This window comes from Talpa occidentalis, unplaced genomic scaffold (assembly GCF_014898055.3).
Source record: "Talpa occidentalis isolate TD23 unplaced genomic scaffold, MPIMG_talOcc4v2.1 talOcc4.15, whole genome shotgun sequence".
NCBI classification, from domain to species: Eukaryota; Metazoa; Chordata; class Mammalia; order Eulipotyphla; family Talpidae; genus Talpa; species Talpa occidentalis.
In genome coordinates, this window is record NW_023601543.1 from 38,609,061 (window position 1) to 38,631,162 (window position 22,102).

Genomic DNA, 22,102 nt, shown 5'->3' on the forward strand with positions numbered 1-22,102 from the left:
AAATAGGCAAATCCATAGAGATAGTACAATGAATTAGTAGATCACTGGTTGTCAACAGTTGGGGATTGGGGAAAATGAGGAGAGATTCCAAATAGGTAGAGGGCTTCTTTTGGAAGTGATGAAAATTTTGGTAATTAGATAATGGTAACAGTTGCAGAAATATGTTGATACAACAAAATTAGTGAAGTTTATACTTTAAAGGTTGTATTTTGTGGTATGTGAATTATACTTCAGTAAAACTCTTCTAAAAATTTCTCTTTGAATGCTACAAAACTTGTAAACTTCCTAGTAAAGACATATGTATTAACTGAACTTGGGCTCAAAGCATGCAACAGGTTTGTTGTATACATGGATCATATTCATGCTGTTATAATGATATTCAAGTATCAATGAACTATAGGTATTTAGAGTTTAGGAACAAATAGTAATTATTTCCAAGTCTCGTACACTAAGTTTTTCAGTATAAAGTGACACCCATTTCATGTAGGGGAATATTTAATATGGACAAATCTATATAATAATTTATGCATGCAAATTTGCCCTTATAAAGGAAATAAGATCATAAGAGTGTACAATGACTACCATTTTCAATTTTTTGATAAGATAAACTCTTAAAAGGGAGATATGTGTTGTAAATAAGCTTTTGGAGTCTGGTACTATAGTAAATAAATTAATATTGAATGCCTTTGTTAAATTCCAATTTTAAAAGTGATCATCATTAAATGATAAAACATACCTTTAGTCAGCTATTGCTAACTCCATTTCTGAATGCTGTCTACTAACTAGCATATATGTGACAAATTCCTTACAATAATTTCTCTAAATGTTTTAGGCACATGATTTAAAATTCTATATTGACCTATTGCTAACATTTTCCTTACTTGCTATGTCTCACCTGTTTGCATTTTATCTGCAATGAAAACATGTGTTTGCCGAAAAGATACTGAAAGTCAATTTGCAAATACCTTAAAAAGAACAGTATGTGGGGTAACACCCAGCATGGCTTCCTAAATATCAAGTATCATCAAGAGAATCTAATCTCCTTCTGTGACAGAATGACAGCCTGAGAGAGAGGAAAAAATAGATGCAATTTATTTTTACTTCATCAAGGTTTTGGAGACCAGTCTAAACAACTGGCTCATCAATAAACTGTGAAAATCCAGGCAGGTCACACACCTAGAGTAAATTCCCAGGAGACAAAAGGAGCATTCAAAGAATTGTCACCCATGCATCAATGTCTGTTTGGGGTGACAATATAAAAAGTATCCCCTACGGAATTATGTGTAGTAAATAAGTCAGACTGACAAAGACAAATATTGGACATTTACATAGCAGATATTTTAACAAAGCAAAATGCTCATTAAAAACCTAGTAGACACTAATAAAGCAAGCTTCCTGAGGTTAAGAGGGAGAAGGAAGGAACAAAGTTCAAGGGACTTAAAAAAAGTATCTCTAGATCTCAAGGGAAAATAAAACATTTGAATCAGTGTTCTGAACATAAGTACATTTTGATTTGGTGATACCAGTCTAAAACTTCTGAGGATGGGTTCAGACTCTGAAGTAACATCACTAAATGGAAAATTCAATAAAAAATAAAAGGTGTAGAATGTCAGAGCATCAGATTCAGAAGACCACACAATAAGTGAAAGCAATACAAATGGATTGTGGAGAGATACAGATGATGCTCAAGAGTAATAGAAATGAAGATTAGAATTCAAAGGCAATAATTATTATATCAAATTCCTTCATTGTAACTAAAGCAAAAAGACAGAAGGGTATTTCTTCAAAATCACAGCACAAAAGTTTCACAAAGCTAGATATTTAACAATAATGCACAATAATCCATAAGTGCTCAAAAACTAAAAAAAAAAACAAAAAAAAACAAACACAGTTGAATAAAAGAAAGTAGATCCAACACTGGTTATCTCCTTCCTCAGAAGTGGCATTCTGTCCTTTGGTTTAATGATAGTCTAGTTTCCAGAAAGAGTAAGGTGGATGATTAAAAAGAAAACAAACCAATAAAGAAAAAAAAACCAGGAACAATAAATGTTGGGAGGGTATGGAGAAAAAAGAGCCCTCCTACACTGTTCATGGGAATGTAGGCTGATCCATACCCTATGGAAGACAATATGGTGATTTTTGTGAAATGAAAAACAGATCTACTATATGATCCAGCACTCCTACTCCTTGGCATTTGTCCACAGAATGCAAAAACACTAATTTGGAGGGATATATGCAGTCCTATGTTCATTGCAATCCTATTTATAATAGTCTAGCTATGGAAACAACCTCTGTGACAATCCAGATAAGTGGACTAAGAAATTGTGGTACATACACAAGATGGAATACTATTCAGCTATCAGAAAGACAGACCTTTGCATTTGTGATGCCATTGATGGAATTGGAAGGAAGGGATTATGCTAAATTAAATAAGCCTGAGGGAGAAAGACAGATACTGGGTGATCTTGTTCTTATATGGAATATAGATACACAAAACAAAGGAATTGACAAGAGGATGCAGAATGCAGGTGCCATCACATGGCAGCAGTGGTGATTTACATACTTCAAAAAATCTCACACACTTCATTTTAATTTTTATTGCTATTGTTGTATATCAGCTTATCTTATTATTTGAAAACAAGTATAATTATATTGCTATCTCAGCATAATCAAAGACAGTGACTAACACCATTTCTATAGCACCAAGTATAATGTCATATACAGATGGGAATCTAATACTTTGTTATCACACTAATGGTTATCTGGAATCAGGTCATATTATATCCAGCATGAAAATATGCTATTTTAGTAAGTTAGAAAATATGCTATTTTACTAAGTTAGAAAGTAGGCCACCAATATATCTCTCAAAATGTATGATGTCTTCTTATAATAGAGTGACATAGAAATGCTGTATACAGTCTTCTCAGAAACTGGTATAAAACTAAGAACATGATAGTACTTAATGCTTGAACTCTCAAATTTTTTATTGGTAAAAAATAACTAAAAGTAGTTAAATGATGGTCATTTCTAAGACGCTGTAAGTTTTGAAATCCAGTATGAATTTAGAGGAATTGATGGTCAGTTTTATTGCCTTATCCTTATCAGAAAAACAACTTTTACTCCAGGGAGTTAATAAAATTTCTGTTACAAAATATTATTGCAAGAGAGACAGAATGTGAGAAGAGCAAATACTTTGGACTTAACCAGCCATAGGATTGAAACTTAGCCCTGTCATTTACTAGCTTTGTGATTATAAGTAATGTTGAACCACACTGCCTCAGTTTTCTGTTCTGAAAAATGGGAGTATTGGAAAAGTGTTGGTGGGGGGATTTGGTAAGAATTAATTGAATTAACATAAGAAATAGAAGATGAGTAAATTCTGGGAATATAATGCATTGTATCGTGGTTATGGTCAACAATATTGTGTTATACACTTAAAAGTTGCTAAGAGATTAAGTTGCATGAGTTCTTTGCAGTTCATGGTCATTAGCCCCTTGTTGCATGTATGATATACATTTTTTTCCTATTCAGTTGTGTATTCTCTTTTTCTTTTTTTTTCCTTTTTTTTTAAGATTTATTAATTTATTTGTACAAGAACCGTGGTACAGGTCAGATGCGTAGGAAGGTAGGAGGATTCACCAGAGACAGAGCGGGGAACAGAACAGGCAGACTGACGAAATACACTGCTGAGGGGAGCAGCGCATGTGACAGGAGAGGTCTGCCACGCCATGTGGGACCCTCGCCGGCCGGCCGGGATTGAACCAGCGCTGCAGAGGGTGTGGACAGCTTCACAGCGCGGCGCTCAAGCGCCTGTACCACCAGGGGAGGACCTTTTTTCCTTTTTTCCTTTTTTAAAGATTTATTTATTTATACAAGCACTGGGGTACAGGCCAGAGGCGCGGGAGGGTGAGAGAATCCACCGGAGACAAAGAAGGGAGCAGAACAGGCAGAAGGACCGAAATACACTGGTGAAGAGGGCAGCAGGGGAGACAGGAGAGGTCTGATGCGCCATGTGGGAATCTCCATGGCTGGCCAGGAATTGAACTGGCGATGGGGAGGCTGCAGACAGCCTTGCAGCACTGCGCGCAACCCACTTCGCCACCGGGTAGGCCCTATTTTCTTTTTAATGATAGTTTCTTTCACTGTGCAGTAACTTTTTAGTTTGATATAGTCCTATTGTTAATTTTTGCCTTTTTTCCCATTGCTATTAGAATCTACTCATCAAAGACACCTCTGAAACTTATGTCGAGGATTTTTTTTTTCCTAAGTATTTTTGGCTAATAGTCACAAAGTGAAAAGAAATAACCCAATCAAAAAATGGGCAAAGAGCTAAATAGACACTTATCCAAAGAAGACATACAAATAACCACCAGGCACATGAATAAATGCTCATCATCACTTATCATGGAAATGAAAATTAAAACAATGGCATACTGTCTCAAACCTGTAAGAATGTTTCCTATCAAAGAGACCAGAAATACGTGTTGGTAAGGTGTGCAGAAAAAGGAATTCTTGTACAGTTTGTGGAAAGGTAGACTGGAAAACAATATAGAGGTTTATCAAAATATTAAAAATGGATCTACCATATGATCCTACAATCTCATTCCTAGATACATACCCAAAGAATACATTACTAATTTGAAGGGATATATGGACTCCTAAGTTCAATGCAGCACTATTTACAATAGCCACATTATGAAAACAGACTGTCCAATGACAAATGAATGGATAAAGATGTGGTCTATATGCACAACAAAATATTAATTAGCTATGAAAATACATGTTATATTTCTGTTTGAGGCAACATGTGGAATCTGGAGGAAATTAAGCTAAACAAAATGTCAGAAGGAAAAAGATAAACACCAGATTATTTCACTCATACTTGGAATCTAGAGAAAGAAAATGAAAGACAAAATTAAACCAAAATAAACCATAGAAATCTGACTGTTTCATTGGGGCTACCATTGGCAGAGGGAGGAGATGGGGAATAAAGAGATGAGAGTAGCCAATGTACTTTGGTGGAAGATTATGAACGCTTTGGTGCTGAGTGTGGTATGGTAACATACATGTGGCCAGGTGTGAACCTGTACCTCCAATTCGCATACATTGTTGTAAACCAAGGTTACCTCATTAAAAAGAATGGTTTAAAAATGACATTAGATCTTAAGTGCTCTCAACATAAAATAGAAAGTATAATTAGGCGTGATGGATATGTTAGCTAACACTATGGTTATAATTATATTTAAATATATCATATCAACAAGTTGGGTAGCTTAAACTTACATAATGTTAAATGTTAATTATATCTCAATAAATATTTGGAACTTTTGGAACTAAAGGGGAAAAAATCGTGTTATACTTGGCTCATAGTAACTGGCAGCTTAATCTTATTGTTATTTTTTAGAGTTAAGTTTAGTCTTATTTATACATTGCTTCTGGTTAGTAAAACCATGAATTCAGTAAAACCATGCATTTTTCCATTGATTCCCCAATAAATTATACCTATGCTATATTGAAAGAAATTAGCACTACGGATCCTGGTTGAAGACCAATTCTCATGGTATATATCCCACCAAAAACATTAAAATTTTATATGAGAAGAGACAAAGTGCATTAATCAGATTAATTTAACATACTGATATGTTCTAAAATTTTCCTCTTTAATTTTTATACCCCCTTTCTTCCAAAATAAAGCCCCACTAGGCTTGAGCTTCTAGGAATGTAAAAGAAGAGAAATAAGGTTGTTACCAAAATGACTGCTATATTATATTGAATTTCACTGTAAGGCTAAATTGGAAACCCATTGCTCCTAAGATCATCTTTGGCCCATTTTTATTGTCCAGTAAAATTAATCCATAATTTCATTTATTTGATAATTTATGTATCTCAAATATATATGTAGATAAATCGATAGGTAGGTAGGTAGGTAGGTAGATAGATAGATAGATAGATAGATAGATAGATAGATAGATAGATAGAATAGTTATAACCCCACCTATTTCTAAGAGATGGGGGGTTCTTATGATCAAAGTGAAGGTACAATTATGACAGGGTGAAGGAGAAAAAAATAGTAGGACATGAGAGGACATTCAACAAGCATCTTTCTCTTTTCTCCCTCCTCCCTACTTTTTTTAATTGCTTACTCTTTGTTCTATCTCTTTACTTCAGTTCTGCTGATAATGCCTGGAGTCTGTTAGCATCTTCACTTAACTAAAGAAGTGGTACATAGGCTGAGACCATCCAAACTTAATTCTAAGAACTGCTTTTCATGGTAAATTATTTAGAGCAAGATGAAATGAGAAGTCTGGCTTAAATATAGAAGGGCATAATCTTTAGCAAGCACAGATTACAATGGTCAGTACTATGAAAATTAGAATTTGTTTTCATTATAACAAAAGAATACAGATCCCTGTTTCCAGAAATGGGATTCTGACCTGTAATGGTTTTCTAGTTTTAGTGTGCAAGTTATCAGTAGGGTTAAGCATTCTTTTTTTCCTAAGTTTATTTATTTATTTATTTATGTATTTCGTCTCTGTAAATCCTTTTTTAATTTAAATTTTATTTTTATATTCCCCATACAATTACAACCCCCTTATTTTGACCCCAAGTCCTCCTTTCCCCGCCCCCCAGGCCCCATAGAGTGTCTCTGGTTCATAGTTGTTGATTTTATTTTCTTTCTTTTTTTTTTTTTTTTTTATTTATTTATTTATTTATTTTATTTGTTTGTTTTGTTTATACATGCACTGGGTACAGTCAGAAGCGCGGGAGGGTGAGAGAATTCACCAGAGCCAGAGTGGGGAGCAGAGCAGGCAGAAGGACTGAAGTACACTGCTGAGGGGAGCAGCGGGTGGCAGGAGAGGTCTGCGCACCATGTGGGATCCTCCTCCGGTGGCCGGGGAGCAGCCGGGGATCGAGCCGGCGCCGCAGAGGCCGTGGGCAGCTTCGCAACCCAGCGCTCAACCGCTGCGCCACCGGGGAGGCCCAGATATTTTCTTTCTTATAGTTATTCTTTTTCCTGGTCCCTTATTTAAGTTTTCTAGATTCCTGCTATGAGCGAGACCATCCAGTATTTTTCTTTTTCTTTCTGGCTTATTTCGCTGAGCATGATCCCTTCCAGCTCCATCCATGTTGCTGCAAATTGCATGTGTTTATTTTTTTGAATGCTGAGTAATATTCCTTTGTGTTTATGTACCACATCTTCTTGATCCAGTCATCTATTTTTGGGCATTTGGGTTGTTTCCAAAGCTTAGCTATTGTAAATAGTGCTGCTATAAACACAGGGGTGCAGGTGCTCTTTGGAATTGATCATTCTTCTGTAGAAACTACTTATAATCAAAGTATGCATATTATGAACACCTGCCTCCTCATCCCTCCTCTGCCCCAATCCAGAATTAGTCAGTAAGAACCACCTACCTGCAATTCCTGAAGACACTCACCTGTGTTAGAAATGAGATCATCAGGCTCTGATTCAGTCCCATTTTGGCTTCCATTTCCCTGAAGTGTGTTCATGGCCACAAGCTTCATTTTCTGCAACTTCATTGCCTCAACCATTGCAGCAGCTGTTATACCTATAACCAGAATCATTCCTTTAAAAACACGGACTATTTCTAAATGTATCTAAAAGCTGGATAAATATCCTTAACAGGGCTGCACAATACATGCCAAAAAGACCAAAGTTGAATTTATGAATAACTTTTTAAACAAAATAAATTGTAGGCCTTCATTTTCTATTAATTTATCTATTTGTTTATTTTTATTGCAGAAACATTGGTTTATATCATTGTCTGCATTTTGGCACTATGGAATTTCCCCATTCTGAGGCTGTTACCATAACACTCCCAACACCAAAGGACGCATAGTCCACCACAGAGTCCATTTTCTCCCTCCCCACTTTGGACTTGGCCTCCACATTCCCCTCTCCCACTGAATGTCTCAATTATATAGTATGTTTCCAAGGGCTATTTTTTAGGTTTGGCTTATCTGACCCTTTGTCTTTTGTCTCATTTCTCTATATTCCACATATAAGTGACAACACCACTATAATTATTTCATCCTATAATGGACAGTTTGAAAATCTAAAAAAAATACATAGGTTATGTTTCAAAATTCAAAACAAAACAAAGAGAGTAGTATGCAAATTGTTTTAAAAATTCCAAGAATACTTAATATATGCTGATGTCTTGAAAGAGTTCTGCACAGTTGTTTTATTTTTATTTTTTTAAGATTTATTTATTTATTCATTCAAGCACTGGGTACAATCAGAAGCGTGGGAGGGTGAGAGAATTCACCAGAGCCAGAGCAGGGAGCAGAACAGGCAGACCGAACTGTCTTATTTCACTGAGCATAATTCCTTCTAGTTCCATGCACGTTGCTGTGAATGACATGAGTTTATCTTTTTTGGTTGCTGAATAATATTCCATTGTGTATATATACCACATCTTCTTGATCCAGTCATCTATTTTTGGGCATTAGGGTTGTTTCCCAGTTTTACCTACTGTAAATAGTGCTGCAATAAACATAGGGGTACAGGTGCTCTTTTCAATCACTGTTTTTGTGTCCTTTGGGTAGATCCCTAGTAGTGGAATTGTCGGGTCATATGGTAGCTCCATTTTTAGTAGACTGAGAAACCTCCAGACAGCTTTCCATAGTGGTTGGACCAGTTTGCACTCCCACTGGCAATGTAGGAGAGTTCTTTTTTCTCCACATCCTTGCCAATATTTGTTGTTGCTAGTTTTTTTTTTTTTTTAATATGTGCCATTCTCACTGGTGTAAAGTGGTATCTCATTGTGGTTTTCATTTGCATTTCCCTGATTATGAGGGATATTGAACATTTTATCACATGCCTGTTGGCCATTTGCATTTCCTCTTTGGAGAAATGTCTTTTAAGTTCTTCTGCCCATTTCTTGACTGATTTTTTATTTTGTTTTTGTTGAGTCCTATGAGTTCTTTGTATATCTTTGTGATCAGTCCCTTATCAGTTGACTGGAGTGTAAAATTTTTTTCCCAGTCATTGGGGTCTCTCTCTATTTTGGTTAACGTCTCTTTTGCTGTGCAGAAGCTTTTAAGTTTGATGTAATCCCAGGTGTTTATCTTTTCCTTGACTATCTTTGTTTTGGGTGATGAAGACTTCATATATTCTTTCTACCCTTTTACCCTCCTCATTCTTATACACTGAATGATCAAATTAATGAAAACAAGTGATGCAAGTATGAAAAAGTGTTGGTCCCTGCTATAAAATTATATTATTTTGCATAAATATAATGCAATATGTACAAAGAGATAGAAATAAGGGGAAACAGAGAACATATGAGTGTTTATGTTTGAAATCCTTTCTCCTGGAAAGTCTATATAAGGTAGTGCCATAAACAAGTACTAAACATAGAATAATCTATTCTCCATCATTGTTCTAAAAAAAAAAAAATTCTAGTGAATTCAAATAATTTTATATACTATCAAAATCCTTAACCACCTAGTGGTATACTAGTGCCATTGCCCCACCAAAAAAAAATTCTTGCAGGTTTAAAACAATATTCAGTGAAAGTCATTATCCCAATGGAAATGTAATTCAAGGAAGATAATATTTGAATTGAATAAAAATATTTGGAATTTAGAAAAAAATTGAATATTTGTATATATTTTATTTTTTTTCACACTTTCCAAGAAATTTATTTTAGTATGTGCCATATATTGATATAGTAATTTTATATTATGAGAAATCAATGTAGAAATAACACTGTGCCCTCACAAGAAAATAAAGAAAAGGTAGTAAGGAAATTCTTACTTATAAAGACTTTTGATCTACATCATTTTTTTTCAAAATAAAAAACCCCTTAATATTAAAAGCAAAGAAAACCAAAAAACAGAAGACTAAGGAAGGATAAAGAATTGCTCTATGCAGATGATTTGCATATGTAGTATACATGTATAGGATTAATTACAATAAAAATACTTATGTTTTATATGGTCAATTCTCATATAGAGTCAGAAACAGCAATTTCCAATCAAGCACGATTGGACTGACATTTTCTCAGTCTTCAATTACATGACAAATTACAGCTGTGTAGCAGTCATTTCTGGTTAGCAGTATCATGATAAATGCTTGATAAGTTACAGTTTTTCTCCTTGTTCACTTGTAAAAATTGGTGCTTTTTTGTAATGTTCTACAAGTTCTTCCATGGTGCTGAATTTACGCTGCCCAATGCAGTAGACAGTCTCTTTTAGTTGGACTTTAAAATGATTGTTCTTCCCTTGTGCTTTTAGTGATACTGAGAAATCATTTGGCGAAGATTCACTATCACGAATGAGGAAATCACCTTCATGCCCTCTTTCATTTAATGCCATTTCTGCTTGATGTCTGGTGACTTTTCCATAATACCATGGATTGCCAGCAAACTTTCCAGTGAGTGAAGGCCTGATGTAATCACACTGTGGGGGTGATGGTTCCAAAACTGCAGTTAATGGATTATTTTGCATAATGGTAACATATTTTTTTGGCACCAGACCAATCATTCCGTTGATCTTCCGACATTTCCACCACTCAGGGTCATTTTCAGGTTTTTCAATAACATCCATTATATCTCCTTTCTCAAAATTAAGTTCTTCATCATTGGACGAGCTGAATGGATAGAGAGCCTGGACCACATGCAGTACTTGCCCAGTATTGAGGTTATTGACGACAGCTGCTAATTTCTCTGACAGAGAACCCACATGGTCACCCAAAGGACTGTCTCCTTCCTCAGTCACATAATTTGAAGGGAACCATCCAACTTGTCCATTGTAGCTACCCCGCCACCACCCATCACTGCATTTCTCCATGACGATCACCTTCGTCCCTTTTATCAATGATAATTCATCCTCTCTCTCTGCCATGTAGTTAAATTTCACATAAGCAGGCATGTTGAGGTCATAGAGACGTTCCCCTGGGTCAACAAAGCAATCATCAGCAGGAGATGCAGAATCTGGCACACTAGGTTTTCTTTTCACTTTTCCAATACCTAAGGTATCCTTTAGGTTTTTTACAATGGATGCTTTCCGAGCACTGTTTTTCCTTTCCACATAGTTAGATGGCACAAAACCTGTTTTATTCATGGAATTTCGAACTCGCCAGCAGGACTTAGAATCATCCAGAAGCCATAATCTCTCATTCTTCTTGATGTCCAGCTCTTGTTCTTGTTGGGCCACATAATCAAATTTGGCTACTACCACCACTTCCTCTGCCATCTTCAGCAGCTTCAGTACTGACGAGGGCACCGGGACGCCGCCGCGGACGCCGCGATGGCCGTTAGGCACCTGAATATTTGTATATATTTTAAAAGAATATTTGGGGCCTCCCTGGTAGCGCAGGTGGTTGAGCGCTGCGCTGTGAAGCTGTGTGCAGCCTCTGCAGTGCCGGTTCAATCCATGCCAGCTGTGGAGCAACCCACATTGCACGGCAGACCTCTCCTGCCTTGACCGCTGCTCACCTCCGCAGTGTATTTCGGTCAGTCTGCCTGTTCTGTTCCCTAATCTGTCTCTGCTGAATCCTCTCACCCTCCCGCACTTCTGGGTATGAATAAAATAAATCTTAAAAAAGGAATATTTGCTATCGCAAAAAAATAAAAAAAAACCTTTTTATTACTTAAATACTCAATTTTATATTTTCACCCTAGGCCAAGACAAATCAAAATTTGTTTTAAAATGAACCATCATTTTCTTTGCCACATAAAACTATCATAAAATTAAAAAATAATAGTAAATAAGTAAATAAATAATAAATAAAAACATAATTGCCAGTATTAGAAGAACCTGACATTAAAGGTACAGTAAATTTTTACTAAGGTGTAAGGGAAAGAAAGTGTAACCTAGAATATCTAACTTGTGTTTGTTTTGGGGAATCATAAGGTTTTACTTTGACACTCTATGCTTTTTGACATATGGAGAAATCAACATGAAGCAAATTTTTCACATTACCTTGCCTATGAGTCATTGCAAAGAAAGTATCTGAAAGAAAATTGTTTTATTCTTTTGCAGTTTTCCTGGATGGTACTGGAAATTTTCATGCCATACTTAGATTTTTTGAATTTCAATCCCCAAAATGACTTATCAGGCACCTAAGTAAAAAATATGATGGCAATTATTTATAAAAAGGGACCCTATTTAGGACTGCTAGAGTTGAGTGTCTTTTTTTTTTAATATTTATTTGTTTATGCATACAAGAGCTGGGGTACAGGCCAGAGATGCAGGGGGGTGAGAGGATTCACCAGAGACAGAGTGGGAAACAGAACAGGCAGACTGACTGAAATACACCCTGAGAGGAGCATCAGGCAAGACAGGAGAGGTCTGCTGTGCAATGTGGGCTGCTCCCTGGCCAGCCAGGGATCAAACTCGTGCTGCAGAGGCTGTGGATTGCTTCATAGTGTGGTGCTTAACCCCTTGCACCACCAGGGAGGCCCAAGAGTTGAGTGTCTTATAACCAAAAATGCATTAGGCAAATTTTATAGAATTTACATCAGAAGCTCTGGAAATTCAGAACAAGATCCTAACATTAATAATTATTAAATAATTAGTTGTAATGTTATTGGCAGTGCAAACACTACATTTTGTGAACATGCAACTCCTACTCTGTGATAAATAAAAGTTGGCGGAATATCTTTGTTTGTCCTAAACTTATGTTTTATATTTTCTTTCTTTTTTTATTGAGGTGACATTGGTTTACAACATTTTTTGTGTGTGATTTAAGATACAGGTTCTCATCCTTCAGAAATTGCTACCAAACTACACCCACCATCAAAATGTTCATAGATCTACACCACAGTCCATTGTGTTCCCTCTTCAATTTGGTCTTTTCTCTTCCTCCACTCTTCTTCTAGTAGTCTCAGTTCTATAGTCAGATTTCTAAGGTTAGTCATTAGTTTGGCTTTATCTGAATCTTTCTTTGTTTTCTTATCTTCCACATAAAAGTGACACTACTGGTATTGGTCTTTCTCCTTCTGTCTTATTTTGCTTAGCATAACCCCCTCTGTTTCATCCAGGTTGTCACAAATGGCAGTATGTTGGCTTTTTTTTTTAATAGCTGAGTAGTAAGTCATTGTGTGTACATAACACCTCTTCTTGATCCAATCATGTACTTTTTTGGCATTTAGGTGTTTCAATAGCTTGGCTATTGCAAATAGTGCTGCAATCAACATAATTCCCTTCAAATCAGTGTTTTTGTATTCTACAGGCAAAGTGGAATTCCTTGGTCTTATGGTAGACTGGCTTTTAATATTTTGAAAAATATCTATACTGTTTTCCTCAGGGACTGGATCAGTCTACATTCCCACCAACAGTGAAGAGGGACCTGTTTTCTCCACATCTCTGCCAACATTCATTGTGTCTGGTCTTTTTGACATGGGCCATTTTCACAGGTGTCAGGTGGTATCTCAGTGTTTTAATTTGCATTTCCCTGATGATAAGTGATGATGAACAGTTTATCATATGCCTGCTCACCATCTGTATGTCTTTGGATAAGTGCCTATTTAGCTCTTTGATCATTTTTTTTTTCCATTGGATAATTTCTTCTCTTTTGTTGTATATCTTCTTTGTAGACCTTGGATATCAGATGTATGTTCGGCAAATGTTTTCTCCCATTCAATAAGGCGTCTTTTTCATTAGTTTCTATCACTGTTATTATAGAAGCTTTGTAGTTTAATGTAGTCCCAATTGCTTACATCCTCTTTTGTTTCCATTGCTGTTTGAGATGAATCCACAGACATCTCTGAAACATATGTTGACAAGTGTTTTCCCTATGTTAACCTCTATGAATTCATCAATTCTGAGGTAATTTTTGTGCATAATAAGTGAGACTGGTATAGTTTTATTATTTTGTATGTGGTTATCCAGTTTTCCCACCACCATTTATTGAAAAGACTCCCCCCAATATATATATATATATATATATATATATATATATATATATATATATATATATATATATGTGTGTGTGTGTGTGTGTGCGTGTTTATTTCTGGGCTCTCAACTATATTCCATTGCATTGTATATCTGTTTTAGTCCCAGTACCATGTCATTTTGATTATTAGAGTTGGAGTGTGATAGCACTATTCTGCTTTTATGTTTTGCTTATTTGAGGTTCTTATGTGGTTCCGTACAAATTTCAGAAATGTTTCTTCTACTGGGCTGTCAGAAAAGTCATGAAATATTTTTTTCTTTTTTTCAAGCAAAAATGCATAATGACTTTTCTGACAACCTAGTATTTCTTAGAAGAATTCCATTGAAACTTTGATAGGGATTGCATTAAATCTGTATACTGTTTTAAGTAAGGTGTCCATTTTGATAATGTTTATTCTAATCCAGGAGCAGGAAATATCTTTTCATTTCTTTCTGTCTTCTATTTCTTTTAACAATGCTTTCATTGTATAAGTATTTTACCTCCTTTGTTACATTTTAAAGTGTTTAATTGTTTTGACTATTGTAAATGGGATTGTTTTCTTGAATTCTTTTTTCCCCAACTCATTATTTGCATATAGTAATACAACTGATTTTTTAATATTAATTTTGTAATCTGCCACTTTACTGAACTGACTTATTGTTTCAATTAGTTTTTTTTTTTTTTTAGTGGAGTCCTTAGAGTTTTATGTAAATTATCATGCTGTCAGTAAATACAGAGAGCTTTAATCCTTCATTCTCAGTCTGGATTGCTTTACATCTTCTCTTGCCTAATTGCTCTAGGAAAAGCTTCCAATATTGTGTTGAGTATTGGTGGTAAGGGTAGACATGCTTTTAAAGATCTTATTTGAAAGGATTTCAGTTTTTCACCATTAAGAATGAGGTTTGCTGTGGGTTTGATATATGTGGTCTTTATTATGTTGAAGTTTGTTGCATCTATCTAAAAGTATTTGTGTTTTTTTAATCATAAATGGATGTTACATGTTATCAAATATTTTCTTGTCATCTATTGATATGATCAAATGATTTTTCTTTCCTTTCATTGATACAGTGAATTATGTTAAATTACTTTCAGGTATTGAACCATCCTTGTGTCCCTGGAATAAATCCCATGTGATCATGGTGCATGATACTTTTAATGCAGTATTGAATTTGGTTTGCTAATATTTTGTTGGGGATTTTGGCATCAGTGTTCTTGGAAATTGGTCTGTAGTTTACTTTCTTTCTTTTGTTGTCTTTGTCTGGTTTTGTTAATCAGAGTGATGTTGACAAAATATATCTGGAAGTATTTCCTCTCTCAATATTTCTAGAGGAGCTTGAGACAGATAACATAATCTCATCTTGAAGGATTTTTATTTTTATTTTTTTAAAGATTTCTCTTTATTTACACAAGAATCGGGGTACAGGCAAGATTCATGGGAGGGTGAGAGGATTCACCAGAGACAGAGCGGGGAACAGAACAGGCAGACTGACTGAAATACACTGCTGAGGGGAGCAGCGGGCGAGACAGGAGAGGTCTGCCATGCCATGTGGGACCCTCGCCGGCCGACCAGGATCGAACCACACGCTGCAGAGCTGCGGACAGCTTCACAGTGCTGCACTCAACTGCCTGTGCCACCTGGGGAGGCCCTTGAAGCATATTTAGAACTCACTAGTGAAGCCATCTGGATGTGAACTTTTGTTTTTTGAGAGACTTTTGATTACTGTTTCAATTTTCTTGCTTTCAATTTGTTCAGGTTTACTATTTTTTGTGATTCAGTCTCAGGTGGTTATATATTTCTAAGATTTGTCCACCTGTTCTAGGTTTTTCAATTTACGTACATACGTTTATAGTAATCTCGTATAATCCTCTGAATTTCTTAGATATCTGTTGTAATTTTCTTTCACTTCTGTTCTACTTATTTGAGTTTTCTCCGTTTCTTTCTTTGTGAGTCTAGCTACAGGTTTGTTTATTTTGTTTGTTGTTTTTCAAAGTACCAGTTTTTGGTTCATTTATTTCATTATTCTCTTGGACAGTCTTTTTGATTTATATTTCACTTATTTCTGCTCTAGTATTATTTCGTTCCTTCTACTGGCATTGTTTTTATGTTTTCATCTTTTTCTAATTCCTTAAGGTAAGAGGTAAGATTATTTATTTGAGCTCTTTCTTGTTTCCTGATGTGGGACAGTGTTGGTATATACTTCCCTTTCCTTTTTCTCAAAGTATATTTTAAATTTCTCTTGATTTCCTCCTTAATCCAGTAGTAATTCAATAGTGTGTTGTTAAGTCAGAACATATTTTTCCCTTCGCTTTCATTTTGTGTTTAATTTCTTGTCTGATACCATTGTTATCAGAAAAGATGCTTGGTATGAGTTCAATATACATGTATTTATTGATACTTGTTTTGTGAATAATAATGTTGTCAGTTCTGGAGAATGTCCCATGTACACTTGAGAAAAATATGTATTCAATTTTTGGAGGGGAGGGTGTAGTGTCCTATAAATATCTATTACAATCACGTGGTTTCATTCTTGAAGGCTTTAGAATCCTGGTTTATTTTCCGTCTATTGGTGAAAATTGTGTGTTGAAGTTCCCAGCCACTGATATGATTTTCCATATGTGGTAGTAATTTTTCATATTTGGTAGTAATTGCCTGAAATATTTTATGTCCCTTCATTTGGTGAGTATATATTGATGAATGTTATTTCTTCCTGATACATTGTCCCCTTAATCAATTAGCCACTTCATGACTTTTGATTGGTGAGTTCAGCCCATTTACATTTAGGGTAATAATTGATATGAAAGCCTGTTGTTGCTATTTTGTTCTTATTTTTGTTGTTCTATCTATTTCCTTGTTCATTTTTCTGTGAATGTTCTTCTCTTTAATTTAGGTATGAGAGTTCCTTTCAAATTTCTGTAAGGGATGGTCTATTGTTTGTGAACTACTTTAGCTTCTGTTTGTCTGAGTAGGCCTTTATTTCTCCCTCGTATCTGCAAGATAGAGATTCCCAGCTGGCAAAATTTATCATTATTTTGGCCAGATCATACCATTCTCTCTTTGTCCTTACTATTTCTTCAGAGAAGTCAGATGGAAGCCTGATGACGGTTTTGTCTGCATCTTAGGCTTAGCCAGCTTCAATATTCTGTCATTGTCTTGAACATTGCAAGTTTCCCTATGTGTGTTACTATAGGTCTCATATTTAGATATCCCAGTGCTCTTTTAGCTTCATAAACTTGTATATTTATGTCCTGTATTTTTGGTAAGTTTCCCACTATTATGTCTTTGAATAATTTCCCTCTCTCTCACTTTCCCTTTTGGAATACCCATTATCTTATATTGCCTTTTCTCATGTAGTTGGATAATTCTTTTTTCCCCTCAGGCAGTTTTGCATTTTTTACTTTTTCTATTATTATATAATATTCCATTTATTTTGGATAATTCTTGAAGTGTTTTTCATTTTTTCCTTCACATTTGTTTTTTCTTTTTCCACTTAAATTCTTTGCTCATCAAAATCTCTGAGGTCACTGATTCAATCTTCATTTAATCTATTGTACTTATGCAGTTTTCTCCAGTTTTTTAATCTCCTCTATTGATCATTTTACTTCTGCATCTCCATTATTTTCTTATTCAAAGTTCAATTTTGATCTTATTTTCAATGGTGAACTTCAAAGTTCATTAGTTTTATTTCTCAGTACATTCATTTGCTTTTCTGAGATTTCTTATCTATATTTGCATTGCTTTTATGTGTTTTCTTCCATTTCTTTGAATTTCTTTATTTTGGAAACTTTGTACTCTGTATCTGTAGGAAGAAAACTTTGTCCATGTATTTGGGTTTGGGTTCTGGAGATTTATTCTGTGTAGAATAGTATTCTCCTAAGGACTCAATATGCTGCTGTTGTATTTTTCCATTTCCCCTTTATTGGATCTCTAAGTATTAAGGGTACATATCTTCTACTTTTCTTTCTTTTTTATGTTATTTATTTATTTTTTATGTTATGTGATTTATTCAAGAACCGGCGTACAGGCCAGATGTGCGGGAGGGTTAGAAGATTCACCAGAGACAGAGTGTGGAACAGAACAGGCAGATTGACAAAATACACTGCTGAGGGGAGCAGTGGGTGAGTCAGGGGAGGGTCTTCCCGCCATGTGGGTTGCTCCATAGCCAGCGGGGATTGAACTAACGCTGCAGAGGCTGCAGACAGCTTCACAGCGCAGCGCTCAACTGCCTGCGCCACCGGGGAGGCCCTCTTCTACTTTTCAAGCAAATGACAGTATTTGGCAAGAAGAACTAATCTATAGCTGGCTATTCTGGGGGTAAAGGAGGTGCTTGGTGGACCTGTTGCTGGTGGGCATGGTGACATGGGTACAGCTTGTACTTGTATTACCACAGCTATCCCTCCTGTCTGTATTTAAGAATCCTGTCCTTGTACCTGCTTACTGGGCCTCCCATGCAACTTCCTAGCTCTTACAGCTCAGTTTCTCTGTATCTGATTGTTCACCATTTCCTCCCAACCCCAAGGAAACAGGGAAGTTGTGCATTTCTGAGCTTTGACTTTTACACAGGGTCCCTGACCACCTGGGGCTCCCCAGCATTCTTGTATATATACCTCCCCCTGTTAGATCCACAGCAAGCAACTCTGCCCATCCCAGGTACAGGTTCAAACCATGGTTGCTGCCCTGGTGAATGTCTCTCCCCACACACATTTTGTTACCTAGATTTGAATTTCTTCAGGATCTCTTTTGTCACACATGACCAAAATTCATTTTTGCTGCAAGTCATGGAATCCTCTGATTCCCGTACCTGTCTGGACTACTCTACATTTTTCTCTTGGAAACAAAAAAGAGAATGTCCGATGATGCTATCTTCTCAATCTCTCCCCACTTGTGGCTAAATATTTTACAGACTGAGAATTTCAGGTTAAATTTATGTGTCACATGCAAGGGAACTAAGAGAATTAGCAAGAGCCCCTTCATATTGTTAATTCAGAGAAAAGATGGTAAATTCCATTATCTACACATTCTTTCAAACAAATGTTTCTATATGATATCACTAAAGAAAAAGTCAGTACAAATTTCAGGAAGAATATTAATATAGTAAATAAACATAATATAGTAGTATTACAGAGATATGTATGAATCATCTAGTTCAATCTCTTCACTTTGAAATGAAAAAATAATCACATAGTGACCTGTCATAGATCAATTATTTTGGGAATGATAGGGAGCAAAATCCATCTTTCCTTATGAGACCTAGTACCAAGTTAGCTTAAATATGAGTTAATGAGGGCCTCCATGGAGGCGCAAGGGGTTAAGCACCACACTATGAAGCAATCCGAAGCCTCTGCAGCACTAGTTCAATCCCCAGCTGGCTGGGGAGCAACCCACATGGCGCAGCAGACCTCTCCTGTCTCGCCTGCTGCTCCCCTCAGCAGTGTATTTCACTCAGTCTGTCTATTCTGCTCCCCACTCTGCCTCTGATGAATTCTCTCACCCCCTGCATTTCTGGCCTGTACCCCAGCTCTTGTATGCATGAATAAATAAATCTTTACGGCCTCCCCTGGTGGCACAGTGGTTGAGCACTGGGCTGCGAAGCTGCCCGCAGCCTCTGCAGCGCTGGTTCGATCCCCGGCTGCTGGCGAGGGTCCCACAAGGCGCGCAGACCTCTCCTGCCACGCCCGCTGCTCCCCTCAGCAGTGTGTTTCGTCAGTCTGCCTGTTCTGTTCCCTGCTCTGGCTCTGGTGAATTCTTTCACCCTCCCGCACTTCTGACTGTACCCAATGCTTGTATAAATAAATAAATAAATCTAAAAATAAATAAATAAAGGTATGAGTGCTACAATTGTAGGTAACTATCTATAATACTTCTAGAAACATACTTTTTTTTTTCCTTTTCAGTCAGTGAACCTGAAAATGATAACATTATATTAAATTTCCGTATATGTAACCAATTGAAAAAGTTTTGGAAAGGCAGAGGTTAGTGTTACTGGGAAAGAATCCACTTTTTTTTAATTTATGGTATTTGAACATTTTCATCTACAACTCAGCAGCTTCCATTTTTGTTTATCTATTTTTTTTAAAGATTTATTTATTTATTTATACAAGCACTGGGTCCACTCAGAAGCGCGGGAGGGTGAGAGAACTCACCAGAGCCAGAGCGGGAAACAGAACAGGCAGACTGACGAAATACACTGCTGAGGGGAGCAGCGGAGCAGCAGGAGAGGTCTGCGTGCCATGTGGGACCCTCGCCAGGTGGCTGGGGATCAAACCGGCACTGCAGAGGCTGCGAGCAGTTTTGCAGCCCAGCACCCAACTGCTAATTGCATGTTTCATTCAATGTCTATTTACTATTAGTATTGACCAAGTCATATGGTACCTTACACACACTTCTTAAGTTAAAGTTCACCATAAAAATGAAAACACCCAACATTTAATTTTATGTGTGTTCATGTACACAATCGACTATTATTATTGTTAGTAAGTGTGCAAGTTCTAACTTCAGCCTTAAGCTATTGAGAAAAGTTAAGTGTTAGAAGAAATTTAGTGGCTAGCTAACCAATGCTTAATTTATTTTTTTAGCTAATTTTTTTATTATTGAGGCAACATTGGTTTAAAACATTGCTGTGATTCACAGAAATTGGATCACTTCTCCTCAACTGCTTTATTTTATAAATTAAAATTGTGTACCGGAGTGGAAAGTGAGGGGTTGAAGATAAAACAGTTAATCAATAGGAGTAGAATGAGAACTCTTGTCTCCTGACTTCCCCCCTCACTTCTTTGTCCACTAATTCCTACCTTCTTAACCTTGAAATTTCTTAATTTTTTTTTTACACATTCTAAAATATGTTTGCAGAGGTGCCTAACAGGGCACTGATCAGAACAAGGGAGAAACAGTATCTATTCTCTCTTGGAACTTCAAATCATTTGCATATAAAATGAAGGAGCTGGAATATTCTTTATAGTCCTGTTCTAAAGTAAATATTGTTACTAATAAAGCAAACAATTGATGTACCACTTTATGTGGTCTATAATCTTCAAACTAGCAGCACAAGGGGGAAAATGACTTGCAATGAAATTTCAAAAAGGGAAAAACAAAAAATAGTTAACTCGTGTTTCCAACAGTGATTTGATCAAAAACTAGGGCAATTTTATAATTTCCTAATTGGTTTTACTGTGCCCATCCCTTCATATTAGTTTAAAAGCTTTTCTGTCAAAACTATAAGCAAGCATGTAAATTAACTAAAGGAAAACTATGAATAATCAAATCTTGAAGCTTGCAATTTATTAAATTAAATGGTGAATCAGTTCATTGCAATATGGTTTTATATTTTTAAAATAGCTTTTAATTAAATTAACAGTAAAAGCACCACATTAATAATAACCCTCCAAAAATGAAAAGCAGTTTAGATCTGCCACATTATTTCACTCAAGTACTGTGTTGGCTTGTTATTTGCTCTGAAAGCTAGTTTGGGTCAAGTATGATATACTAAAATACGAATAATGAAACATCTGGTAGTATGAAATGTTAATGTGATATGCCATATTGAATTTGGTGGAAACAGTTTTAAAATTCACCATAAATCAACTGAGAAGATGTAAATCTATCCAAACAGAGGTAATATGCAGGTTTATTTTCAGAAGGTTCATTCTCTGAACTCTGTTATTCTGAAGAATACTTGGCCTCTAAAAGATTCAGAATGTAACTAAGGGGAAAGTGATACAGATATAAGTAAAAGAATAACATAACAGAGAAATCATGTGAAAGTCACAGGCAGATGGAGAGCAAAAATTACAGTGGTTCTTAGGAATCATATTTCAGGGATAAAATACATCATTAAAATTAATTTCACTTATAGGAGGAATATATGGGAACCAAATAAGGGATCAGGAAAAAATACATAACAATAATAATAAAACAACAAAATTAGCAGGCAACCATGAATAAGAGACATTCTGGAGGGAGGGGGAGGAATCAAAACAGGGGAGATAAAAGCACAAGGGACTATGGTGATGGTGCATGTGTGAACTGGTGGTGGGAATTTTACGAGGAATACACAATAATGTAAAGGGTACAAATAAAACAATAAATTATAAAAAAATAAAATTCGTTCAGCTCTATGGCTGTGAGGGAAGGTTAGCAAAAATGCAGCAAAGGGAAGTTTTCAAACCCCAGACAGCAGCTGCATTTGAGTAGGCAATAA

The 22,102-nt window shown here is 36.0% G+C and overlaps 2 protein-coding genes across 2 annotated transcripts in view; both read right to left on the minus strand.

Moving 5' to 3' along the window:
* The window catches only part of DACH2 (dachshund family transcription factor 2), a 128,110-nt gene extending 120,553 nt beyond the window's left edge, over positions 1–7,557 (minus strand). Inside the window, exon 1 of the mRNA XM_054695656.1 lies at positions 7,438–7,557. Within this exon, the coding sequence (XP_054551631.1) occupies positions 7,438–7,552 (115 nt within the window). The 5' untranslated portion in view covers positions 7,553–7,557. The remainder of the gene's footprint in view (positions 1–7,437) is intronic.
* A 2,257-nt stretch (positions 7,558–9,814) lies between these two features.
* LOC119246043 (cytoplasmic protein NCK1-like) lies at positions 9,815–11,284 on the minus strand. Its single transcript, XM_037512220.2, has one exon. The coding sequence runs from the start codon at positions 11,219–11,221 to the stop codon at positions 10,109–10,111; it is 1,113 nt and encodes a 370-aa protein (XP_037368117.1). The 5' UTR covers positions 11,222–11,284; the 3' UTR covers positions 9,815–10,108.
* Between the last annotated feature and the right edge of the window lie 10,818 nt (positions 11,285–22,102).

Coding starts and splice junctions, on each gene's coding strand:
- LOC119246043 (XM_037512220.2), bottom strand. CDS start 11,221: ATGGCAGAGGAAGTGGTGGTAGTAGCCAAATTTGATTATGTGGCCCAA.